The sequence below is a fragment of the Bufo bufo genome, chromosome 3 (genome assembly GCF_905171765.1).
Source record: "Bufo bufo chromosome 3, aBufBuf1.1, whole genome shotgun sequence".
NCBI classification, from domain to species: Eukaryota; Metazoa; Chordata; class Amphibia; order Anura; family Bufonidae; genus Bufo; species Bufo bufo.
Window position 1 is genome coordinate 75,612,442 of NC_053391.1, and position 21,445 is coordinate 75,633,886.

The 21,445-nt window shown below is 44.7% G+C and overlaps 1 protein-coding gene across 1 annotated transcript in view; it reads left to right on the forward strand.

Annotated features, from left to right (window-relative positions):
* Nucleotides 1-21,445, forward strand: part of CADM2 (cell adhesion molecule 2) — a 425,691-nt gene that overhangs the window by 136,579 nt on the left and 267,667 nt on the right. Inside the window, exon 5 of the mRNA XM_040422100.1 lies at nt 612-782. Within this exon, the coding sequence (XP_040278034.1) occupies nt 612-782 (171 nt within the window). The remainder of the gene's footprint in view (nt 1-611; nt 783-21,445) is intronic.

Sequence of the window (21,445 nt, forward strand, 5' to 3'; positions counted from 1 at the left end):
CAGGAAACACGGATCACGGATGCGGCTGCAAAACGGTGCATTTTCCGATTTTTCCACAGACCCATTGAAAGTCAATGGGTCCGCGAAAAGAAACGGAAAACGGCACAACGGCCACGGATGCACACAACGGTCGTGTGCATGAGGCCTTAGGGTCCATTCACACGTCCGTTGTTTCTTTCCTGATCTGTTCCGTTTTTTGCGGAACAGATCTGGACCAGTTCTGTACCCATTCATTTTCAATGGGTCCTGAAAAAAATCGGACAGCTCAATGTCTGATTTTTTTTCAGGACCCATTGAAAATGAATGGGTACAGAACTGGTCCAGATCTGTTCCGCAAAAAACGGAACAGATCAGGAAAGAAACAACGGACGTGTGAATGGACCCTTACTCTGAGTATACTACTTTCTACAAAAATACTGCTATAAGTAGTTCTCTGTTCTTTCGTATTGTGAAGAAAACTCTGCTACATTTAATGTGATTTAATAAGACTCATACAATGCCTTTTGTCTGTCACTTATCTAGAAGTAAAACCGCAGTTGGGAATGAAGCACTGTGTTTTCATACTGTTATAATGAACCTTTCCATGAACTCCTGACTTCTTTTTTATATAGATGTTGAGAAAAAACTAGAGAGAGATAGTAATGGAAAGACATTCACGGTTATTAGTGTCCTGGATTTCCGAGGGGATCGCAAAGATGACGGTGCAGTTGTGAGCTGCAGAGTGGACCACGAATCCTTAAATTCAGCACCTCATATAGCAACGCAGGACTTAGACATTCACTGTAAGTACAGAGACCCAATGTACTAGTGATTATAAGAATGGATGACTGCAATTCAAGTGCTATAACGGCCAACATAGTCGTTTTTGCTTTTTGAGTTGTTTAGGTTCTTTCCACTTTTGTACAATGTGCTTTGCCGCCTGATTGATTGTCCATTGTATGACGGTGATGACGGAACTGAGTTTTTTGTGATATGTTTTTACGGTTTTCAACTGATCGAAGTGGGATGAATAGACCACAGCAAAGTGACATCAGTTTATATCAGCTATTGCAATTGATCTTTTATAGATGTCACACTACAAAAGAGAAAAAAAATCCTGACTGAAACTATCATGATGGTATTAATGAAGATTAACAAACTTAACCTCATACTTGTATCATATATTATTCTTCATTAGTTCTGCCATTTTTCTGCCAGTTTGGACCACTTAAGGAGAAAGCAAATATATTACAAAAATACCCTTTTGTGTAACAAGGATAAGGGCTCATGCACACGACCGCACCGTGTTTTGAAGTCCCCAAATTGCGGATCCGCAAAACATGGATGGTGCCCATGTACGTTCTGCAGTTTGCGGAACGGAACAGGTCGCCCACAATAGAAATGCCTATTCTTGTCCGCAAAACGGACAAGAATGGAACATATTCTATTTTTTTTTTGTAGCCCCATGGCACTGAGCAACGGATGTGGACAGTGCTGTCTGCATCTTTTGTGGCCCCATTAAAGTGAATGCGGACCCAAACAATGTTCGTGTGCATGAGCCCTATAAGTGATTATTTTTATTAATATATATTTTTTTGGGGGGTTCTGGTGTTTTTTAAATGTTTTTCTTTTCTTTTGTTACCCAAAAATGTTACATACTGATGTTAGTTGAAAATCTGCACTGAAAATTAACATCCACATTTTGTGTGACATTTTTGTGTGTGTTTGGGAGGACTGGTAGAAATTCATTTGTGTTCAATTCGGCAAATCAGGTGACCTATTATTTTGTGTTTGAATCAATTCTACCCGAATCGTAAATGCTCCAAATGGCCTGAAAATTTGGTATGACACTCTGGGGTCTCTTCAAACTCTTGTTGCTTAGTTTTCTCTCTCTCTCTCTCTCTCCCAAAGTTACCCAAATTGAATCACCAAAAATTCAGATATGGATCTATGTGAATTTTTACAATATTTGAGTTAAATCGGATTACTTTAGATTCTATTTGTTCATTGCTAGCATTTCAAATGCAACATGCTCTAGTATAGCACTTTATGTCTGGTGTTTTTCCCATAAGTTTTTTTTCCCAAACATATGTCACAAATGTAAAGCATATTAAAAATGACACCAAAAACTTAAAACTGCACACAATGTAGTGTGATCTACTCAGTGTAACTAAGACTACAGACTGTCATTTTGAACTGGTATTTTTTGGACCTACTAATGAAAAAGATGTTGATGGTGCACTCTGTATCCATACAAAACATGTACATGGATATACCATGAACTTTTTCATTATCTCTGCAAATGCAAGACATAGCATCAACAAGGTCCAAAAGTATATACCGTATATAAAACAACCCTTAAGAAATAGACCTTTTGTTGCAAGGGATTATATTAAAAGTGAGTTCCAAACACAGTAACATTGCCCTCCATGTTTAACAATGACCCAAACATTCTACCAGTACCAAGGACTAAAAATGACTCATAGAGATATTTACATTTTAGGCATTCATGGTATTTCCAGACTGACCATAGATACAGGGAAATTTCATGGTGGGCCCATGATCTGCTACTCCTAAATTCAACTGTGTCGTTGTCCTCAGGATGAACATATAGTATCATACTGTGGAATGGGTGGCAGTATTTTGTGCTGCACTCTGGTATTTGGTTCTGCTGGGGCAGTGTGTTGTGCTGCACTCTGGTACTTGGTTCTGCTGGGGCAGTAAATTGTTCTGCACTGTGGTATCTGGTTCTGCTGGTGCTTTTTTATGCTGCACTGTGGTATCTGGTTCTGCTGGGCCAGGGTTTTCTTCTGCAGTACAGTATTGCCGGCCCTGCCTACCTTTCTTGTCCCATCTTCTGTCAATTTGGATGCACCCACAACATGAGGCCACTTTTTTTTTTTTCCGGGGCCATTTTAAGGTCCCAGTCCACCCCTGATCCAGGCTACAAGTGATGGCTGGGTTTAAAGTAAATCTGGTTCTATCCACCTATGGGTACATACAAGTGAATGAGGTTGCTTTCGCAGTGTCTGAAACTCCTATTCATGTTTTTAGGACAGGCGGAGAAATTCCTGCAACAAATCTGCCGCCTGTTTGCCCTAATAAGCTCAAGTTCAGCTTAAATTTCATTCATACCAGTGATGAATAGATAAAATGTAACTGGTGCAAAGAGTTAAAGCACATTATATCGTTCCTGGATGGTATTCTATTAATATGCAGAGGATAATAGGATTGGCATATAGCATAACTAAGTTGGTGTAAAGCTGTCCATGGATATAAAATAAGACCTTCCAGATGACAATTAAAATGTCTTATTTCCCTATTAACATGCTCGTTTGTGCCGCTCATTAGACGAGCACTGAATGAATTGCTTCATGACCATGTGATTGTAAGGTTTAGACATGATATAGTATTGATAGGTCGAACAACACCGTCCACTATTCATCCAAGACAACATTCTGCAGAAGTCATCGTCTATGTCAAAGTCTCAGCCTTGGACATGAATTTACATTGGCTTTTTTTATTAATTAACTAAATAATAATAATATTTGGTAAAAATAGAATGTGAATGTATTCTCTTCATGAGCTCATTAAGAAAATGTGCATATTTTTCCTGACCATGCATTGCCTTGGGGGACATAATTTATTGAATAAAGCAAGTGTTAATAGAGGGCAGTAAGTAGATTTTTTGATGGACTAGAAATAACCATTATATAAGGAATACACAGGATTTTTTCTAATGTCTTCTGTATGTGTCACTGACTTCCTTTTTTTTTGCTTTATTGGTTTATCAGTAAGTGTTTCTTCTTAATAGAAAAACATTAGTGTAGATAATATAAAAGCGTGATGCTAGGAAACAAGTTATTCCACTAATAAATCAAGTATGGTAGGTCTGATTGCATCTATGACTGCTTCACACCTGACTACAGATGTCAGAGGGAAGTTTCATACCCTAGAAGGACAGTTATTAGATTTTTATTTTATTTTATGCTCCTGATGCATATTCGGTGCCCTCCATAAGGAGAAATAGCACCCCAATCGATGCCCCTCAGGCAGCCAAGTGTCACGGTGCATTTGACTGTGACAGTTGTGGCCGTGTAGGCTGGCTGCAGGCTCTCTCGCTTACCGGCTACAGGCCGAAACCTGTGTATGCTGGTTGCTTGGGGCTGCGTCCTGGCTGTGGTGTAGTGTATGAACTGTAGCCTGTGTTTGTGATTCCTGTGTCTGCATTTTTCTGGTGCCTGTCACCGGTGCCATGCAGGGTGGCTGCATGCTCTTGGTGTACTGACTGTGGGCATTCTCATGCATGCTGATTCTGTTATTCGTGCTGGCTGCAGCCTTGTGTGTGAACAGGGTCTGTGTATGGATACATTTCTGTTTGTGACACGGGTTGTTTGTGCTCTGGTGTACTGGTTGAGGTGGACTCCGTGTATGCTGGTTGCCAGGGGAAATGTCCTGTACTGCTGCCTGTTTGTTCTATGGTTCCCCTGGTGTGTTCCTGAATGTGGCTTTTCAGGTCCCCTCGTTATGCAGCTATATTTTTCTGTGAGCTGTGGGGCTTATGGTAAGTCTTTCTTCTGCCTTGCTGGGTGTTGCACCTTGCTGCTCACCCAGGAGTTCAGTCTGTCCTGTTCCTTACTGGGTGTAGCCCCTTGCTGCTGACCCAGGGGGTTTTGCCATCTGCCCTTGTTTGTGGTGTTGCCTGGTAATGTGTTGTTGTCAGGGGAGTGCTGGCAGCCTTAGTCCTGGGGGGCAAATCCAGTCAAGTGGCCCATTTTTATTTTGCAGACTTTGATTTTCTTTTATACAGGAACACATTGCATTTACTGCCCCCCAATGTGGCACGTGTCGCACGCTGCGCCAATTCTTTTGCCTGGCCATTTCTAAAAGCCCTGTAGGAATGGAAAAACTACCAGTAGTAGTAAAGCTCCACATAATACCCCCTAGTAGTATGACAGTACATGAAATACCCCCGCTTAGTGCCCGCAGTTGAAGTAATGTCCCCAAAATGTATGCCAGTATAAAATACCCCTATATAGTGCCCCAGTAAATGCCCTCATAGTGTTCCTCTCCCTCTTGCCCATAGTGTCCCCCATAATGTGCCAGTAAAAAATGCCCCTTCTTAGTGCCACCAGATGCCCCAATAGTGCTCCACTCCCCCATAGTGCCCCCAAATAATGCCCCATAGTGCCGCTCTCCCCTATAGTGCCTCCCATAATGTGCTAGTAAAAAATGCCCCCTTAGTGCCACCAGATGCCATAGTGCCCCCCATAATGTGCCAATAAAAAAGGCCCCTTTAGAGCCCCCACTTTCACATAGTGCCCCTATGATGAAGCAATCTCCTCCAGCAATCATCAGGAAGAAAAAAAGTGTAGTAATAAAAAAAAAAGAAGTAATGAAAGGGGTTGTCCAAGTTATTTTTATTGATGACCTATCCTCAGGATAGGTCTTCAATAGCAGATCGGCAACTCTGACATCAGGCACCCCTATCAGTCAGCTGGTTGAAGAGTAGGAGCACGCCGTGGCAGCACTACTTTCTCTTTATTTTTTACCTGCTCGCCGTCACTACTGCAGTGGTGAACAGGTTAAGCCATCCCATGGGGTGGCTGAGTAGTATGCACTTGTATAAGAATGAGACGTCCCATAGAAGTGTATAGGTGTCACGGCCATGGCTATGACCGTGACTCTTCAACCGCATGCGATTGTCAGCGGTTTGGTTTTGTTGTCAATCACAGGTGAGGGCAGTGGTATTTGCCTCACCTGTGGTTGCCGCTGACAACGCTTGTTTGTGGCAGCTTTCCTGCTGTGCATGCGGTTGCACCTAGCAACCCCTATGTTAGGTGTGTGTGTATTGTGTTCACTGTGTTGTTTGTCTGTGTGCACTCTGTGTAGTGTGTTGTGTACACTGATGCTTTTCCTGCACTGTGGTTGCCCGTGGCAACGTTTGGCTATCTGTACATGTGGTGGCAGTGTCCCGGCCTCCGGGTTATTCCCCAGGACACGGTTGCCACCCATGTCGTGGCCAGCGGCAACAACCACAGTGGGTTGCTACTGTTGGACACTTTCCCTTTAATGTTGTGTTTTCCCTTCCTGGGTGTTGGAAGGGTTAACTTCCTTCTTAGTGTGTGTGTGTGTGTCACTGGGTGTGTCCGACTGTGGGGTGTGGCTTCCTGGCCTATATAGCCTCACTGTTAGCATGGCTCTGTGGGTTGTTTCAGCCATGCTTGCTGGAGCAGCCTCCTGTGTTACTATCTGCCAGTGAGAGCCACCCCTGTGGTCATAAAGATATTGTCCTTATGTTTATGTCTGCTGTGTGTTGATGTTGTATGTTATGTTCTGTTGGGACCTTTCTATGTGTTTGGTGCAGCTAACGGTTCTGGATTCCTGTTTGCGCAGGGATCCAGTCAGCAAGGCTGTGACAGGTTGGTGGAACTAATAGTTCGCCTGTCATTCCCGTAAGGCTGTATGAGTTCCCCTTTTCCCAACAGCTTGGCCATTGAGACTCCTGCTCCTCCATGCCCAGGAGGAGTAGGTCGTCTTACCTTGACTCCTAGCGCAGGGACCGGACGGAGGGTGAGTTAGGGATCCGAGGTTCCTGCACATGGGTCCTCCTACCTTTAAGGTCGGCCCATGCAGTTAGGAGTTAGGGTCAGGGTAGGGACGCTGTAGGAGGTGACCTGCTCCCTATCCTGTTCTCCTGGCCGAGTAGGCCTACAGCATCTGGCATCACACGGCTGAGGATTTCCCCCATCCTCAGCCGTGACAATAGGATGGCTTCTTGTAGTTACACCTTCTTCCTGATGCTGTTGCCACAGGTAAACAATGAAGGTTTGGCAAACTCTCTGTCCTTCCTGTTTTTGAAGCTCACCAATGGTTTACATCTTGTGGTGAACCCTCTGTATTCACTTTGGTGAAGTCTTCTCTTGATTGTTGACTTTGACACACATACACCTACCTCCTGGAGAGTGTTCTTGATCTGGCCAACTGTTAAGGGTGTTTTATTCACCAGGGAAATAATTATTCGGTCATCCACCACAGTTATTTACCTTGGTCTTCCGGGTCTTTTAATGTTGCTGAGCTCACTGATGCGTTCCTTCTTTTTAAGAATGTTCCAAACAGTTGTTTTGGCCACGCCTAATGTTTTTGCTATCTCTCTGATGGGTTTGTTTTGTTTTTTCAGTCTAATGATGGCTTGCTTCACTGATAGTGACAGCTCTTTGGATCTCATCTTGAGAGTTGACAGCAACAGATTGCAAATAGCACACTTGAAATAAACTCTAGACCTTTAATATGCTCATTGTATTTGGGATAATGAGGGAATAACACACACCTGGCCATTGAACAGCTGAGAAGCCAATTGCCCCATTACTTTTGGTCCCTTAACAAGTGGGAGGCACATATGCAAACTGTTGTAATTCCTACACCGTTCACCTGATTTGGATGTTAATACCCTCAAATTAATCTTGTTAGTTTAATTTAAAATCTATTGTGGTGGTGTATAGAGCCACAAATGTTAGAATTGTGTTTATGTCCCTATATTTATGGACCTGACTGTATATATTGTGACACAGTGAGGGGTTGCGTCTGGCAAGGCAGGTGTTTTCCTCCCAACATGTGCAGCTGGGCTGATTTCCAGCTAGGAGAGGTCAAATACCGGACCGGAGTTTAAGTGCCGGTCCGTGTTTTGGCAGCACCTGGCTGTCCTTAAATAGGTAGCTGGGCTCAGCAGAGATGTCTCTGTTTTTAGGATTTGAGGCTTTGTGCAGTGCTGGAGGGTTGAGAGCCGCACGCTGGGGAAAGAGGGCCCCCTAAAGCCTGCTGTGGTCTACTGGAGGCAGAACTGAATAAACACTGACGTTTTGAGTTAAGAACTTTTATTTTGCCTTTGTACTGCCCCTGCTTACCCTATCTACCAGAGCGAAACGCCACAATATATATTACACTGGCATGGCAATATAGAAACTTATCTTGGCACCTGTTTCACATCCCTACAGTTGCGCTGGCAACCAGGAAGCACGTGCCTGCCACACCAGAGTTCAGATAGGATGATGCTCCCCCCAGGTCCTTTCACTGGCACCTCCCCCCAATACTTAAAAAATAATTATATATTGCTTCTGGCACCCCCCTGAGAGCCGGCACCAGGGGCGGACCGCCCCCCCCCCCCCCCCTTAGTATGCACTGACGCTCCCTTCCTCTGCTGCTGTGTAAACCGGCTTGTAAGCCGTAAGACTAGAAAGAGAGGGGGTGTGGACATTCAGCCCTGCCGAGCCCCCCAACCTCACGGGCCCCATAGCGATTGCGTGGTCTGCCGCCATTGGCGGTACACCACTGTCTTCAGGATAGGCTATCATTGTCACATCAGCAGGGGTCCAAGTCTCGGAATCCGGGCCGATCAGCTGTTTCAGGGAGCCCCTGTGCTCACCGAAGCCATGGTCAGCGATGCAGGCTTCCAAGCGCTGTAAAGTACAGTGCCGTACATTGTATTGTGGCAATGCTTGGTATTGCAGCTCAACCCCATTAACTTGAATAGGGATGAGCTGTAACTAGGCCATGTGACTTATGCACAGCAATGTAACGGGTCTAGGAAGAGGCTGTGGTGCTCAAGGCCTTTTCTAACAGCTGATCGGAGGGGGTCCCAGGTATCGCACCCCTAGTACTGATGACCTATCCTGACAGCCAGTCAAATCAGTTTTCCTGGATAACTCATTTAATTGGTCTAAATTTCTAGCAATGTGGACCAAATGAATCATATAGCATGAGCCACAGTGCAAATGTGATGCACCTTTGTGTCTGATCTAGGTTAGAGATTAATAAATGTCCCCCAAGGTATATAAATTGCCATAATAACCCAATAGTATTCTGTATTTGACCTGCATAAAAGCATTCCTATTATTATGGGTCCATTCAGACGTCCGTAAGTGTTTTGTGGATCCGCAAAACACTGACACCAGCCAAATGCACATGGCCGGCACTATAATAGAAAATGCCTAATCTTGTCCGCTATTGTGGACAAGAATAGGACATGTTATATTTTTTTGCGGATCGGAAGTTCGGGGCCGCGGAACGGCAGTGCGGATGCGGACAGCACACTGTGTGCTGTCTGGATCTTTTCCGGCCCCATTAAAAATGAATGGGTCCGCACCCGTTCCGCATAATTGCGGAATGTATCCGGACCATTCATACGGACCTCTGAATGGAGCCTAAGAAGAACCATGATGCCCTTGATCAGGAAAGTCCACTGAAGGGACTGCCATTTTTAGGATTGGAAAAATTGTTCCCTTTTCCATGCTTACAAGATACATCTCCATCTATGTATTGTAATGTTCAATTTTTAGACCAACCCTCCCTATATTATTGTCATTTGAAATTCTTTCTGATGGGGGGAATAATGACATATGTGACATAAATGTATTATTATACTGTATAACACTACTTATTCACAGCTAAACATGCACAATAAAATATAAAAAAGGCAACTTATACATTATAAATAACTTGGTATTGCTGGAAAGCAGCGTAAATTCTGTACTTGTAGAAAAGATCTCACAAGTTATTTTAAGGATGCTGTCAGTTTATCTGGGTTATAGTGTGTAGGGTAGGGAAAATCAGGTTTCACTGCGCTGGGCACTTTGGATGTAGCTTAATATGCTGTTTTCAGGCTGGGCAACTAATTTGTACGGTTCTTGCTTTCATGTTTTTATTCCCTTAAACCAGGCTACGGGTGCAGTCATCTTAAAAAATGCATCAAAAGTTTGCATATTCTATGTTTCTCCAATGCTCAGTCTGTCTCTGCACTGCAGGGGTGCCAATGGAATCAAAGAGAAAGGCAGCCAAGTCAGGCTTATTCCCTTCTTTGTAGGATTCAGGATCTGCTTACGTGATAGAGAGAAATGTATTTTTACTAAGAAACACATGTAAAAACTCTGATATTACAGCAATGTGTAAGAAAAAAATGTTCTAGTTGAATGTGTGGATGTGTATGCATTTTCCTTAAAATAAACACTACAGGGGAGATTTATCAAAACTGGTGTAAAGGAAAGTATGTGCACGTTAATAAATTAGAATATCTTTGAAAAGTTAGATCTATTTCAAGTGTTTATTTAAAGGGGTTGTCTCATCATAGACAATGGGGGCATATCGCTAGGATATGCCCCCATTGTCTTATAGGTGCGGGTCCCACCGCTGGGACCCACACCTATATCGAGAATGGAGCAAGTGAAGGAGGGCGCACTGTGCATGTGCAGCCGTCCTCCATTCATTTTCTATTGGGCCAGGAACAATAGTTTAGCGCTGGCTCGGCAATTTACATAGGCCCCATAGAAATGAATGGGAGAGGGGACCGCGCATGCGCGTTGCTCTCCTATTCACTTCTATGGGGAGCTGGCTTGGTGGTGGCCAGACTGGAGTCCTCTAGCCACCACCTTGCGGTGCTCCGTTCACTATATAGGTGCGGGTCCCAGCGGTGGGACCCACACTTATAAGACAATGGGGGCATATCCTAGCGATATGCCCCCATTGTCTATGATGAGACAACCTCTTTAATGTTGATGATTATGGCTTGCAGCTAATATAAAACCCAAAAGTCATTATCTCAGAAAATTATTGCATTATCCAATAAGATCAATAAAAAAATGCTTTATAATTGGGGTTGAGCAAACCCGAACTGTAAAGTTCGGGTTCGTACCGTACTTTAGGTTTTTTGGACCCTGGACCCGAACTCGAACATTTCCATAAAAGTTTGGGTTCGGTGCTTTCTTGGCACTTTTTGAAAGGCTGCACAGCAGTCAATCAACAAGCGTCATACTACTTGCCCCAAGAGGCCATCACAGCCATGCCTACTAATGGCACGGCTGTGATTAGCCAAAACAGCATGTGACCCAGGCTCTATATAAGCTTGAGTCACGTAGCGCTGCACGTCACTCTGCTGTTACAAGTGTAGGGAGAGGATGCTGCTGGACTTGTGATTTCAGGGAGAGAATAGGAGAGAATCTAACTTAGCGATCTACCTAGAAATAGTTGTGTGTTTCAAAAAAACTGTATTTTCCATATCTGCATGTGTTAAATTCAAGTTTAATATATACAGCTTTCATATTCTGTTACCAAAAAAAGACTTTTTTGGCAATCTACAACATCTGTATTAGTCAGTGTGCAATTTAAGGTAGAAATACACCCATCATTTTCTGGGGTTTTAAAAACACACTATTTTTTTCAAAAAACAGTATTTTCCAGATCGGCAAGTGTTAAATTCAAGTTTAATATATGCAGCTTTTATATTCTGTTACCAAAAAAAGACTTTTTTGGCAATCTACAACATCTGTATTAGTCAGTGTGCAATTTAAGCTACAAATACACCCATCATTTTCTGGGGTTTGAAAAACACACTTTTTTGACAAAAAACACTATTTTCAGGCCTTGCAGCATCAGCACGTGTGAAATTACATGCTTATATACTGCTGTCAAATTCAGTTGTTAAACAAATACTCGTTTGGGCACAAAAAAATTAGTTGGCAGCCTTTGATGCAGATGTCATTGTGAGATACACCCTTAATACATTTGGGTTACATTCAGAGATTTTAAATACCGCCATTTGATGCACCAATATTTACTTCAGGCCTACACTGGTTAAGGCCGTGTAAGATACCCCCTCTACATACAGGGGTTTGAATCAGGCATTAGAAATACAGCCATTTGAAATACAGCCATTTTGGGCAAAGAAATATTGAATTCAGGCCAACAGTGGTTCAGACCGTGTGAGATACCCTCTACATACAGGGGTTTGATTCAGGGATTTGAAATACAGCCATTTGAAATACAGCCATTTTGGGTAAAGATATATTTACTTCAGGCCTACAGTGGTTCAGACCGTGTGAGATACTCCCTCTACATACAGGGGTTTGATTCAGGGATTTGAAATACAGCCATTTTAAAGACAGCAATTTTGTGCAAAGATATATTTACTTCAGGCCTACAGTGGTTCAGACAGTGTGAAATACTCCCTCTACCTACAGGGGTTTGATTCAGGGATTTGAAATACAGCCATTTTGTGCAAAGATATATTTACTTCAGGCCTACACTGGTTCAAACCGTGTGAGATACTCCCTCTACATACAGGGGTTTGATTCAGGGATTTGAAATACAACCATTTGAAATACAGCCATTTTGTGCAAAGATATATTTACTTCTGGCCTACAGTGGTTCAGACCGTGTGAGATACTCCCTCTTCATACAGGGGTTTGATTCAGGGATTTGAAATACAGCCATCTGAAATACAGCCATTTTGTGCAAAGATATATTTACTTCAAGCCTACAGTGGTTCAGGCCCTGTGAGATACCCCCTCTACATACAGGGGTTTGAATCAGGCATTTGAAATACAGCCATTTGAAATAAAGCCATTTTGGGCAAAGATATATTTACTTCAGGCTTAAATTGGTTCAGGCCCTGTGAGATACCCCCTCTACATACAGGGGTTTGAATCAGGCATTTGAAATACAGCCATTTGAAATACAGCCATTTTGGGCAAATAAATATTTACTTCAGGCCTACAGTGGTTCAGGCCCTATTCTACTATTAATTAAACACCAAATTAGGGAAAGATCCTAAATTTAAAAAATATGAGAAGAGCGTCAAATAAGGGACGTGGCCCAGGTCGTGGTGCTGCTGGTGGAGCTCCTGTTGCAGGGAGAGTACGTGGTCAATCTGTGCCAGCTACACGCACAAGTGAAACCCCTTCCTCAGGTGCGAGTAGGCGACAAAACCTGCAGCAGTATTTGGTCGGGCCTAATGCTGCTCTACGAATGGTGAGGCCTGAACAAGTATAGGCGATAGTAGATTGTGTTGCTGACAGTGGATCCAGTTCCTTCACATTGTCTCCCACCCAGTCTCCTGCTGAAAGACCACAGTTGGCACCTGCAGCCGATGTCCATCAGTCTTTCACCTCACCCCCTTGCAAATCAGCCAAGCAAACTGAGCCCCAAGTTATGCAGCAGTCTCTTCTGCTTTTTGATGACTCTGTTAGCAGGGTTTCCCAGGGCCATCCACCTAGCCCTGCCCCATAAGTGGAAGAGATTGAGTGGACAGATGCCCAACCACTTATCTTTCAAGATGAGTACATGGGAGGACCATCGCAGCACGTCTCGGATGATGACGAAACACAGGTGCCAACTGCTGGGGCTTTCGAAAGTGTGCATACCGACAAGTAAGGCAGGGGTGAAGACTGGGTGGAAGATGATGTGGAGGACGATGAGGTCCTTGACCCCACATGGATTCAAGGTCATGCGAGTGACCTATGTAATTCGGAGGAAGAGGCGGTGGTCGCACAGAGCCACCAGCACAGCAGAAGAGGAAGCAGGGTGCAAAAGCGGAGCGGGCCGTCTTCTAGACAGTACGCCTCCTACTGCCCACTGCAGCAAGGGACCGAGCACACCAAAGCCAGCTCCAAGGAGTTCCCTGGCGTGGCAGTTCTTCAGATAATGTGCTGATGACAAGACACGAGTGGTTTGCACACTGTGCAATCAGAGCCTGAAGCCAGGCATAAACGTTCTCAACCTGAACACAACCTGCATGACCAGGCATTTAAGTGCAAAGCACGAGCTGCAGTGGAGTAGACGCCTCAAATACCAAGAAAGGTCTCTGGCTTCTCCTGCTTCCTCTTCTGCTGCAGTCCCGGCCTCTTCATCCACCTCTGGAGTGACAGTGCCACCTGGCACTCCGCAAACAGAGGATCTGCCAGCAACACCAAGACCTGGGTCACCAAGCATCTCCACAATGTCCCACGGAAGCGTTCAGCTCTCCATATCCCAAACGCTGGAGAGGAAGAGGAAGTACACCCCTACCCACACGCGATCCCTAGCCCTGAATGCCAGCATTTCTAAATTACTGACCTTTGAAGTGCTGTCATTCTGTTTGGTGGTGACGGATAGTTTAAAGGCCTCATGGCGGTGGCTGTCGCACAGTACGTCGTGCCCAGCCGCCACTACTTTTCAAGGCGAGCCATCCCTTCCCTTCACAACCAAGTAGGGGACAAAATCAGGTGTGCACTGCTCAACTCCATCTGTGGCAAGGTGCACCTGACTACGGATACGTGGACCAGTAAGCACGGTCAGGGCCATTATATCTCCATAACAGCACACTGGGTAAATGCAGTGGCAGCTGGGCCTGAGGCGGATAGCAGTTTGGCGCATGTCTTTCCACCACCGAGGATTGCAGGGCGCTTCAGTTTGCCTCCTGTTGCTTCCTCCTCCTACTCTGCTTCCTCATCCTCTACCATCTCCTCATCCGGTCAGCGTAACACCTTCACCACCAACTTCAGCACAGCCAGGGGAAAACGACAGCAGGCAGTTTTAAAACTTATCTGTTTGGGGGACAAACCCCACACCGCGCAGGAGCTGTGGACGGGCCTTGAACAACAGACCGATGAGTGGTTTGTGCCAGTCAGCCTCAAGCCCGGCCTGGTGGTGTGAGATAATGGGCGAAATCTCGTAGCAGCTCTGGGACTAGCCAGTTTGACGCACATCCCTTGCCTGGCGCATGTGCTGAATTTGGGGGTGCAGAGATTCCTTAAAAATTACCCCGACATGTCAGAGCTGCTGCATAAAGTGCGGGCCGTCTTGAGGCTGACTGAACATGTGTTTAGCACGACAGGGGGAGTCATCACAGACAAGCGTAGCCGCCTGTCCACAGCCAATGTGGACAAGCTCACGTTCATTAAAATTAACCAGGCATGGATCCCTCAGGACTTGTCCGTACCTTGTGCAGAATAGACATGTATACCGGCACTAAGTATCCATTGTTATACTGCAGCGCAATTGCTCATGTTTGTATTTTGGATATTTCACACTCTTTTGGAGTGTACCTTAATTTTACAAAAATTAATTAAAACCAAAAACCTGTGTTGGCTATCTCGTCCTCCTCCACTACCGCTTCCACCTACTCCACTACATCCACCGCATCCTCAAACTCCTACTCCATATGGCACTCCACCTCATAAATCCATTTTTTTAAATTTTTTTACGTGTTTTATTTTATATCATTTCACTACTTTGTCATTTACATTTTCAGGTGAAATTCACCAATTTTTGGGTGTATAGTACCACTGCTATACCTAGTAGATCGGTAAAAAAATAAAAATAAATTGTCAGTTACATTTTATGGTGAAATTAACAAATTTTTGGGTGTATAGTACCACTACTATACCTAGTAGACAGGTTAAACAAAAAAAAAAAAAAATTGTCATTTACTTTTTCTGGTGAAATTAACCAATTTTTGGGTGTATAGTACCACTGCTATACCTAGTAGACAGGTTAAAAAATAAATAAATTGTCATTTACATTTTAGGGTGAAATTCACCAATTTTGGTGTGAATAGTACCACTGCTATACCTAGTGGACCGGTAAAAATAGAAATTGTCAGTTACATTTTATGGTGAAATTAACAATTTTTTGGGTGTAATATTCCCCTCCTCTACCTAGTTGACAGCTTAATAAATTTTTCTGTTACATTCTTGGTTTGACAATTTTAGACATGAATAAACACCTGCTATGCATAGGTGACAGGGAATAAAATGTAATAAATTATTCAGTAATTAATGCGCACCACATCCTTTCATTAAATGTTAAAACTTTAAAAAGTTGTCACACTATTATGCATTAATAATTTATCCCATATTTCAACTCTAATTTTAAATTTGAAAAAAATAATCCTTTCTTGGATGTGGTCTCTCTTTCTCACGCTCCCTCTCTGGCCTGGAACCCTGATTCCCCACCACCCGTGATCACCATGGTAGGCGCATAAAAGAACATCGACAGTTGATAGAGCAGATATCAAATTGGATCGTGAACATCACGGGGACGTGCGACATGGTGGGGCAGTAAGTGTGCACACGCTTACACGAACTGACTGACAGGGCTCAGCCCCTGCAACTTCTGTGTCTCCAAATTGGGCACATGGCCTGAGCTTGCCCTTTACCCCTTGGAGGTGCTGGCCTGCCCTGCAGCCAGTGTATTGTCTGAACGTGTGTTTAGCATGACTGGAGGGGGTTATCACAGGTTATATTTCCCAATGTTTTGGGGTGTACCCTAATTTTAAAAATAAAATTTAAAACCAAAAACCAGTGTAGGCTACCTCCTCCACCACCACCGCTTCCACCTACACTGCCACATCCACCGCCTCCTCAACCTCCTACTCCATATGGACCTGGTCCTCCTAGATCAAGATTTTTTTTAACGTATTTTATGTTATTTAAAGTCATTTCCCTATCCACATTTGTTTGCAGAGCACTTGCCATGCTCTTAACCACATTTTGACGCCATTTGAAGCCTTCTAGCCCTTTCCATGACATTTTTACAGCCATTTTAGTGCTCAAAAGTTCGGGTCCCCATTGACTTCAATGGGGTTCGGGGTCAAGTTCGGGTCCCGAACTCGAACTTTTTTCCGAAGTTCGTCCGATCCCGTCGAACCCGAACATCCAGGTGTCCGCTCAACTCTATTTATAATTCAGATAAGTTGGCCTACTGAAAATTATGTATAGTATATGTTATTTATTCGGGATCCTTTTGCATGAATTATTGCATCAATGTGGCGTGGTAGGGACGTGATCAGCCTGTGGCACCTGCTGAGGCGTTATGGAAGCCCAGGTTGTTTTGATAGTGGCCTTCAGCTCATCTGCATTGTTGGGTCTGGTGTCTCATCTTCCTCTTGACAATACCCCATAGATTCTCTTTAGGTTTAGGTCAGATGAGTTTGCTGGCCAATCAAGTGCTGCCAAAATTACAAGGAAGAGGCACTCTGATACAGCCTGTATATCACATAAAGGAGGGCCTCATTCACATTGTGGTACAATTGTTTAGGTAGTGGGACTCCTACACTCATAAAGCCTATGCACTAAGTGAAAGGGCTGCCAAAAATTGCAAGGAACCGGCACTCCAATACACCCTTTATTACACTTAAAGGAGGGCATCATACACACCCTTGAAAAATTATGATTGCTGGCCTGCTGGTGACCCTCAAAAACATTAGGGGCGAGGGCCTGCTGCTTATCTGACCATCTAAAACATTAGGGGTGAGGGTCGGCTGCTGAGCTGACCATTCTAAAACATTAGGGTTGAGGGCCTGCTGCTCAGATGACCATAGAAAAAATTATGGTTGAGGGTCTGCTGGTGAGCTGACTCTCTAAAATATTAGGGACGAGGGCTTGCTGCTGATCTGACCATGGAAAAAATTATGGGCGAGGGCCTGCTGCCGAGCTGACCATCTAAAAAATGTTGTGGGTGAGAGCCTGCTGCCAAACTGACCATCTAAAAAATGTTGTGGGTGAGGGCCTGCTGCCGAGCTGACAATCTAAAAAATGTTGTGGGCGAGGGCCTGCTGCCGAGCTCACCATCTAAAAATTTAGTGATGAAGGTCTGCTGCTGAGTTGACCTTCTAAAATATTATGGTTGAAGGGCTGCTGGTGACCCTCAAAAACATTAATGATGAGGGCCTGCTGGTGACCCTCTAAAACATTAGGATCGAGGGCAGCCTAACAAGTATGTTGATATGATGGAGGAGGAGGACGAGAAAAGGGAGATTGAACCATATACCCTTTTTAGTGTTGGAATAGGTGCATGGGAATACAGTGTATTCAATACACCATAAAAGGCACATTTAGAGTGCCTTTGTGTTCAGTCTCTTTCCTTTGGTGGAGTAGAGAAGTCAGGGGCTGGGTATTTTCGCTTTTGTTCAAAGGCCTGGGGTACAGACATCTGTACGTTGCGCTGGGACACAGAAGTGGATGTGCTAGCTGATGTTGCTTGCGAAGGTCCAGGTGCATGGCGGGAGGCATCCGGGCCTGCATCTTGGACAGGGGATTGACCAGCACGTAACATAGGGGAAGAGGAGGCAGTGGTGTGACCCGCAGACACTGGATGTGGACCCGGGCGTTCAGTCCACCTATTAGGCCTAGTTATCACGAACGTGTGTGATCCGTGGCCGTATAGCGGTCCGCAAATTGCGGGCCGCAATACACGGCCACACTTCCGTGTGCATTCCGCATCACGGATGCGGACCCATTCACTTCAATGGGTCCGCAAATCCAGAATTGCAGAACGGCCGCACGGAACGGGACCTCTCGGAAGCACTACGGAGTGCTTCCATGGGGTTGCGTCCCGTACTTCCATTCCGGAAAAATATAGAACAGGTCCTATCTTTTTGCGGAACGGGCAGATCGCGGACCCATTAAAGGGAATGGGTCCGCGATCCGATGCGGCTGACCCACGGCCGGCGATCGTGCATTGCGGCCCGCAATTTGAACACACGTTCATATGAACTCGGCCTTAGGGTGCTTTGATGCCATGTGGCAGATCATGCTGGTGGTGGTGAGGTTGCTAGTGTTTACACCCCTGCTCGTTTTGGTGTGGTACAGGTTGCAAATGACAATTCTTTTATTGTCCACACTTTCCTCAAAAAAGCGTCAGACTGCGGAACACCTACCCCTTGGCAAGGGAGATTGCCGCAAGGGAGTGCTCCAGGGAACAGTTGCGGGCCTGTTTGGTGTGGCCCGCCTTCTCTCTTTTGCCACCCCACTGCCTCTTCCAGCCTGTTGCGGTCCTGCTGATCCCTCCCCCTCTGTACTGCTGTCCTCTCTCGGATTGCCACCTTCCGAGGTTGGGTCAGTGACTTCATCGTCCAGCACCTCCTCTTCCACTTCCTCACTCTGGTCATTAGTGATGGACGAACATCTGCCTGGACGGTTCGCAAACGCGATTACGCGAACGCGGTCAAATGTTCGCGAACCGCAAGCTCGCAGCGGGTCCCATTCATTTTAATGGCAGGCGAACCTGAAAAACCTACAGCTCATATTTGCAGCCAAGAAATAATTACTAGAAGTGCACAAATAGTCCCACAACATGGACAGTTACATACCAGATGTATTATTCGAATTTGCGATCTCCATTCATTATTTTTTTCAATGCGAAGTATTGGCAATATAATTTTTGCGTACGCGCATGCGCAAATGCACTATACAGTACCCAAATGCACTATAAAGAAAGTATATTGGTATATAACACCCCACTTCAATCAGTTTTTATGTGGGACGACTGGTATATCACACCAGTAGAAATTATTTGTTCCAATAACGCTTGTCCCTCTATATAGCTGCAGTATCGCAGCAGAACTGCACACAACTGCCGCACAATACAAAAGCACTATAATATACTTTCTAACATAGAAATTATATTATAACATTGTGCAAGGAAGGCAATCCATTAGAATATACATAAAGATAAAAAGTAACCTTTAATAATGTTACCATGATAGTCCATTCACACGTTCGTAAGTGTTTTGCGGATCCGCAAAACACGGACAACAGCAATGTGCATTCCGCAATTTGCGTACCGCACTTTACCGGCACTATAATAGAAAATGCTTAATATTGTCTGCAATTGCGGACAAGAATAGGACATGTTCTATTTTTTTGCGGAAACGGAAGCACGGATGTGGAAGTGCGGACAGCACATTCCGGCCCCATTGAAAATGAATGGGTCTGCACCCGTTCCACAAAATTGCAGAACAGATGCGGACCCATTTTGCGGACGTGTGAATGGAAAAGATATCCCTCAAAATGAAAATAAATTAAATTATTAAAGTTAGGCAAAAACCATAGATGTGGTAGGCAATAACAAGTGCTCGGCGGCACTAAATCAGGTGCTCGGCGGCACCAAATCAGAAACCATATGTTCTAGCACAATCCGGGGGCAAAGCAAAAAACATCTATCCCTGGGCTAGATGATTATGTGGTATTGAAGGACAGGGTGGGCAAAGAACTGTCCCTGATATTGCCCTACGGGGGGTGCTATTCTGGCCCTGATAGGGTAACCACAGACCACCCGCCCTGATAAGAGGGACCCCGTCCGGAACCTTACCCTATATAAAAATGGCCCTTGTAAGCCCCTAGCCTCTAGAACCCTGACTTCAAGGTGATCACTATATAGATCTATGTGTTTTTGACTCATTGTAAAAGTATAAGTATATTGCACCCCTCTTTGTATCACACCTATCGATAGCACACCTATACCAGACTTTTGTAGCCCTATTAGCTAGCGTTTGGTGTTCCTAACAACCTGTCCCTGCTCCACACAGAAACCTCTCCCTACACTGGCAAAACACTGAATGTAAAATGGCGGCCAGATCAGGTTTATTTATAAGGTAGGGGGTATGTCCATGTGCTGAAACGTCTCAATTGGCTGTCCTATACCACCTGATGGATGTGTCATGGGTCAAAGTTCTTCACAATGTAAAAGAATATGGCGGGTGCGAATATCTCCATATGTTCGCATGTTCGGCGAATCGCGAACACGCAAAGTTCGCTGCGAAATGACCGCCGGGCGAACCGCAAGGCCATCTCTACTGGTCATCCTCCTGACTTGTTGACCTAACAACAACCTCAGTTATTTACAACTGTGTCTCATCCTCATCATAAACCTCTTGAGACACTAATTGCGGTTGACTTATTGGTAACTGTGTCTCATCATCATCATCCACCTCGTGAACCACTAATTGCCGTTCCCCCCCATCATCTTCTTCTGACTGTGGATGCTGCAGAGTTTGGGAATCAGGGAACAACATCTCCTCATGTCTCTCTTAAAGCGGGCTTGGCGAGAGGCCCAAATTAAGGAATAGTGATGAAAACAGCTCCTCGGAATATCCGAATGTGGGATCACTTGTTTGCCAAGACTCTCCATGGTTGGTGGAAGGAGTACCAGGGTGAGGATTCTGTTTACCAGACTCTTGGCTACTGAGACTGCATTTTGTGGAAGACAGGGTGGTGCTTAACTGACTGGAAGCATTATCTGCTGCAATCCAACCGACCACCTGGTCTTACTGGTCTGACTTTGATCTGCGCCGCCCTGCAAACTTGGACATGAAGCTATGTATCGTGGATGAGTGTGTTTTTTGTGCTCTGGCAGCAGGCACAGTTTCACCATGCCCAGGGCCACGGCCTCTGCGGGCACCCCATCAGCAGCACAGCAGCACTTCCCCGTCCCTCACTGTTCGCCTTGCGCATATTAAATGGTATATATGCTTGCAAGTATGTCAGACGTACAGTAGCGCAGGTTTTGTAAGTGTATGCGCAAATAAAGTACACAGAATGTCACAGATATTTTTAGGATGCGCACACGTTAAACAGGAGGTATAGCGCAAGAAATGTCGCTGTCACCACCGCCTAATAAAAAATTTCACTGAATGAATGTCACTGATATTTAGGATGCGCACACGTTAAACAGGAAGTATAGCGCAAGTAATGTCGCTGTCACCAGTGGCTAATAAAAAATTACACTGAATAAATGTCACCGATATTAAGGACGGGCAAACGTTATACAGGAGATGTAGCGCAGGTAATGTTGCTGCCAGCAGCAGCAAAAAAAATTTACTGAATGTCACTGATATTTCAGATATACACAATCGTTATACAGGAGATGTAGCGCAGGT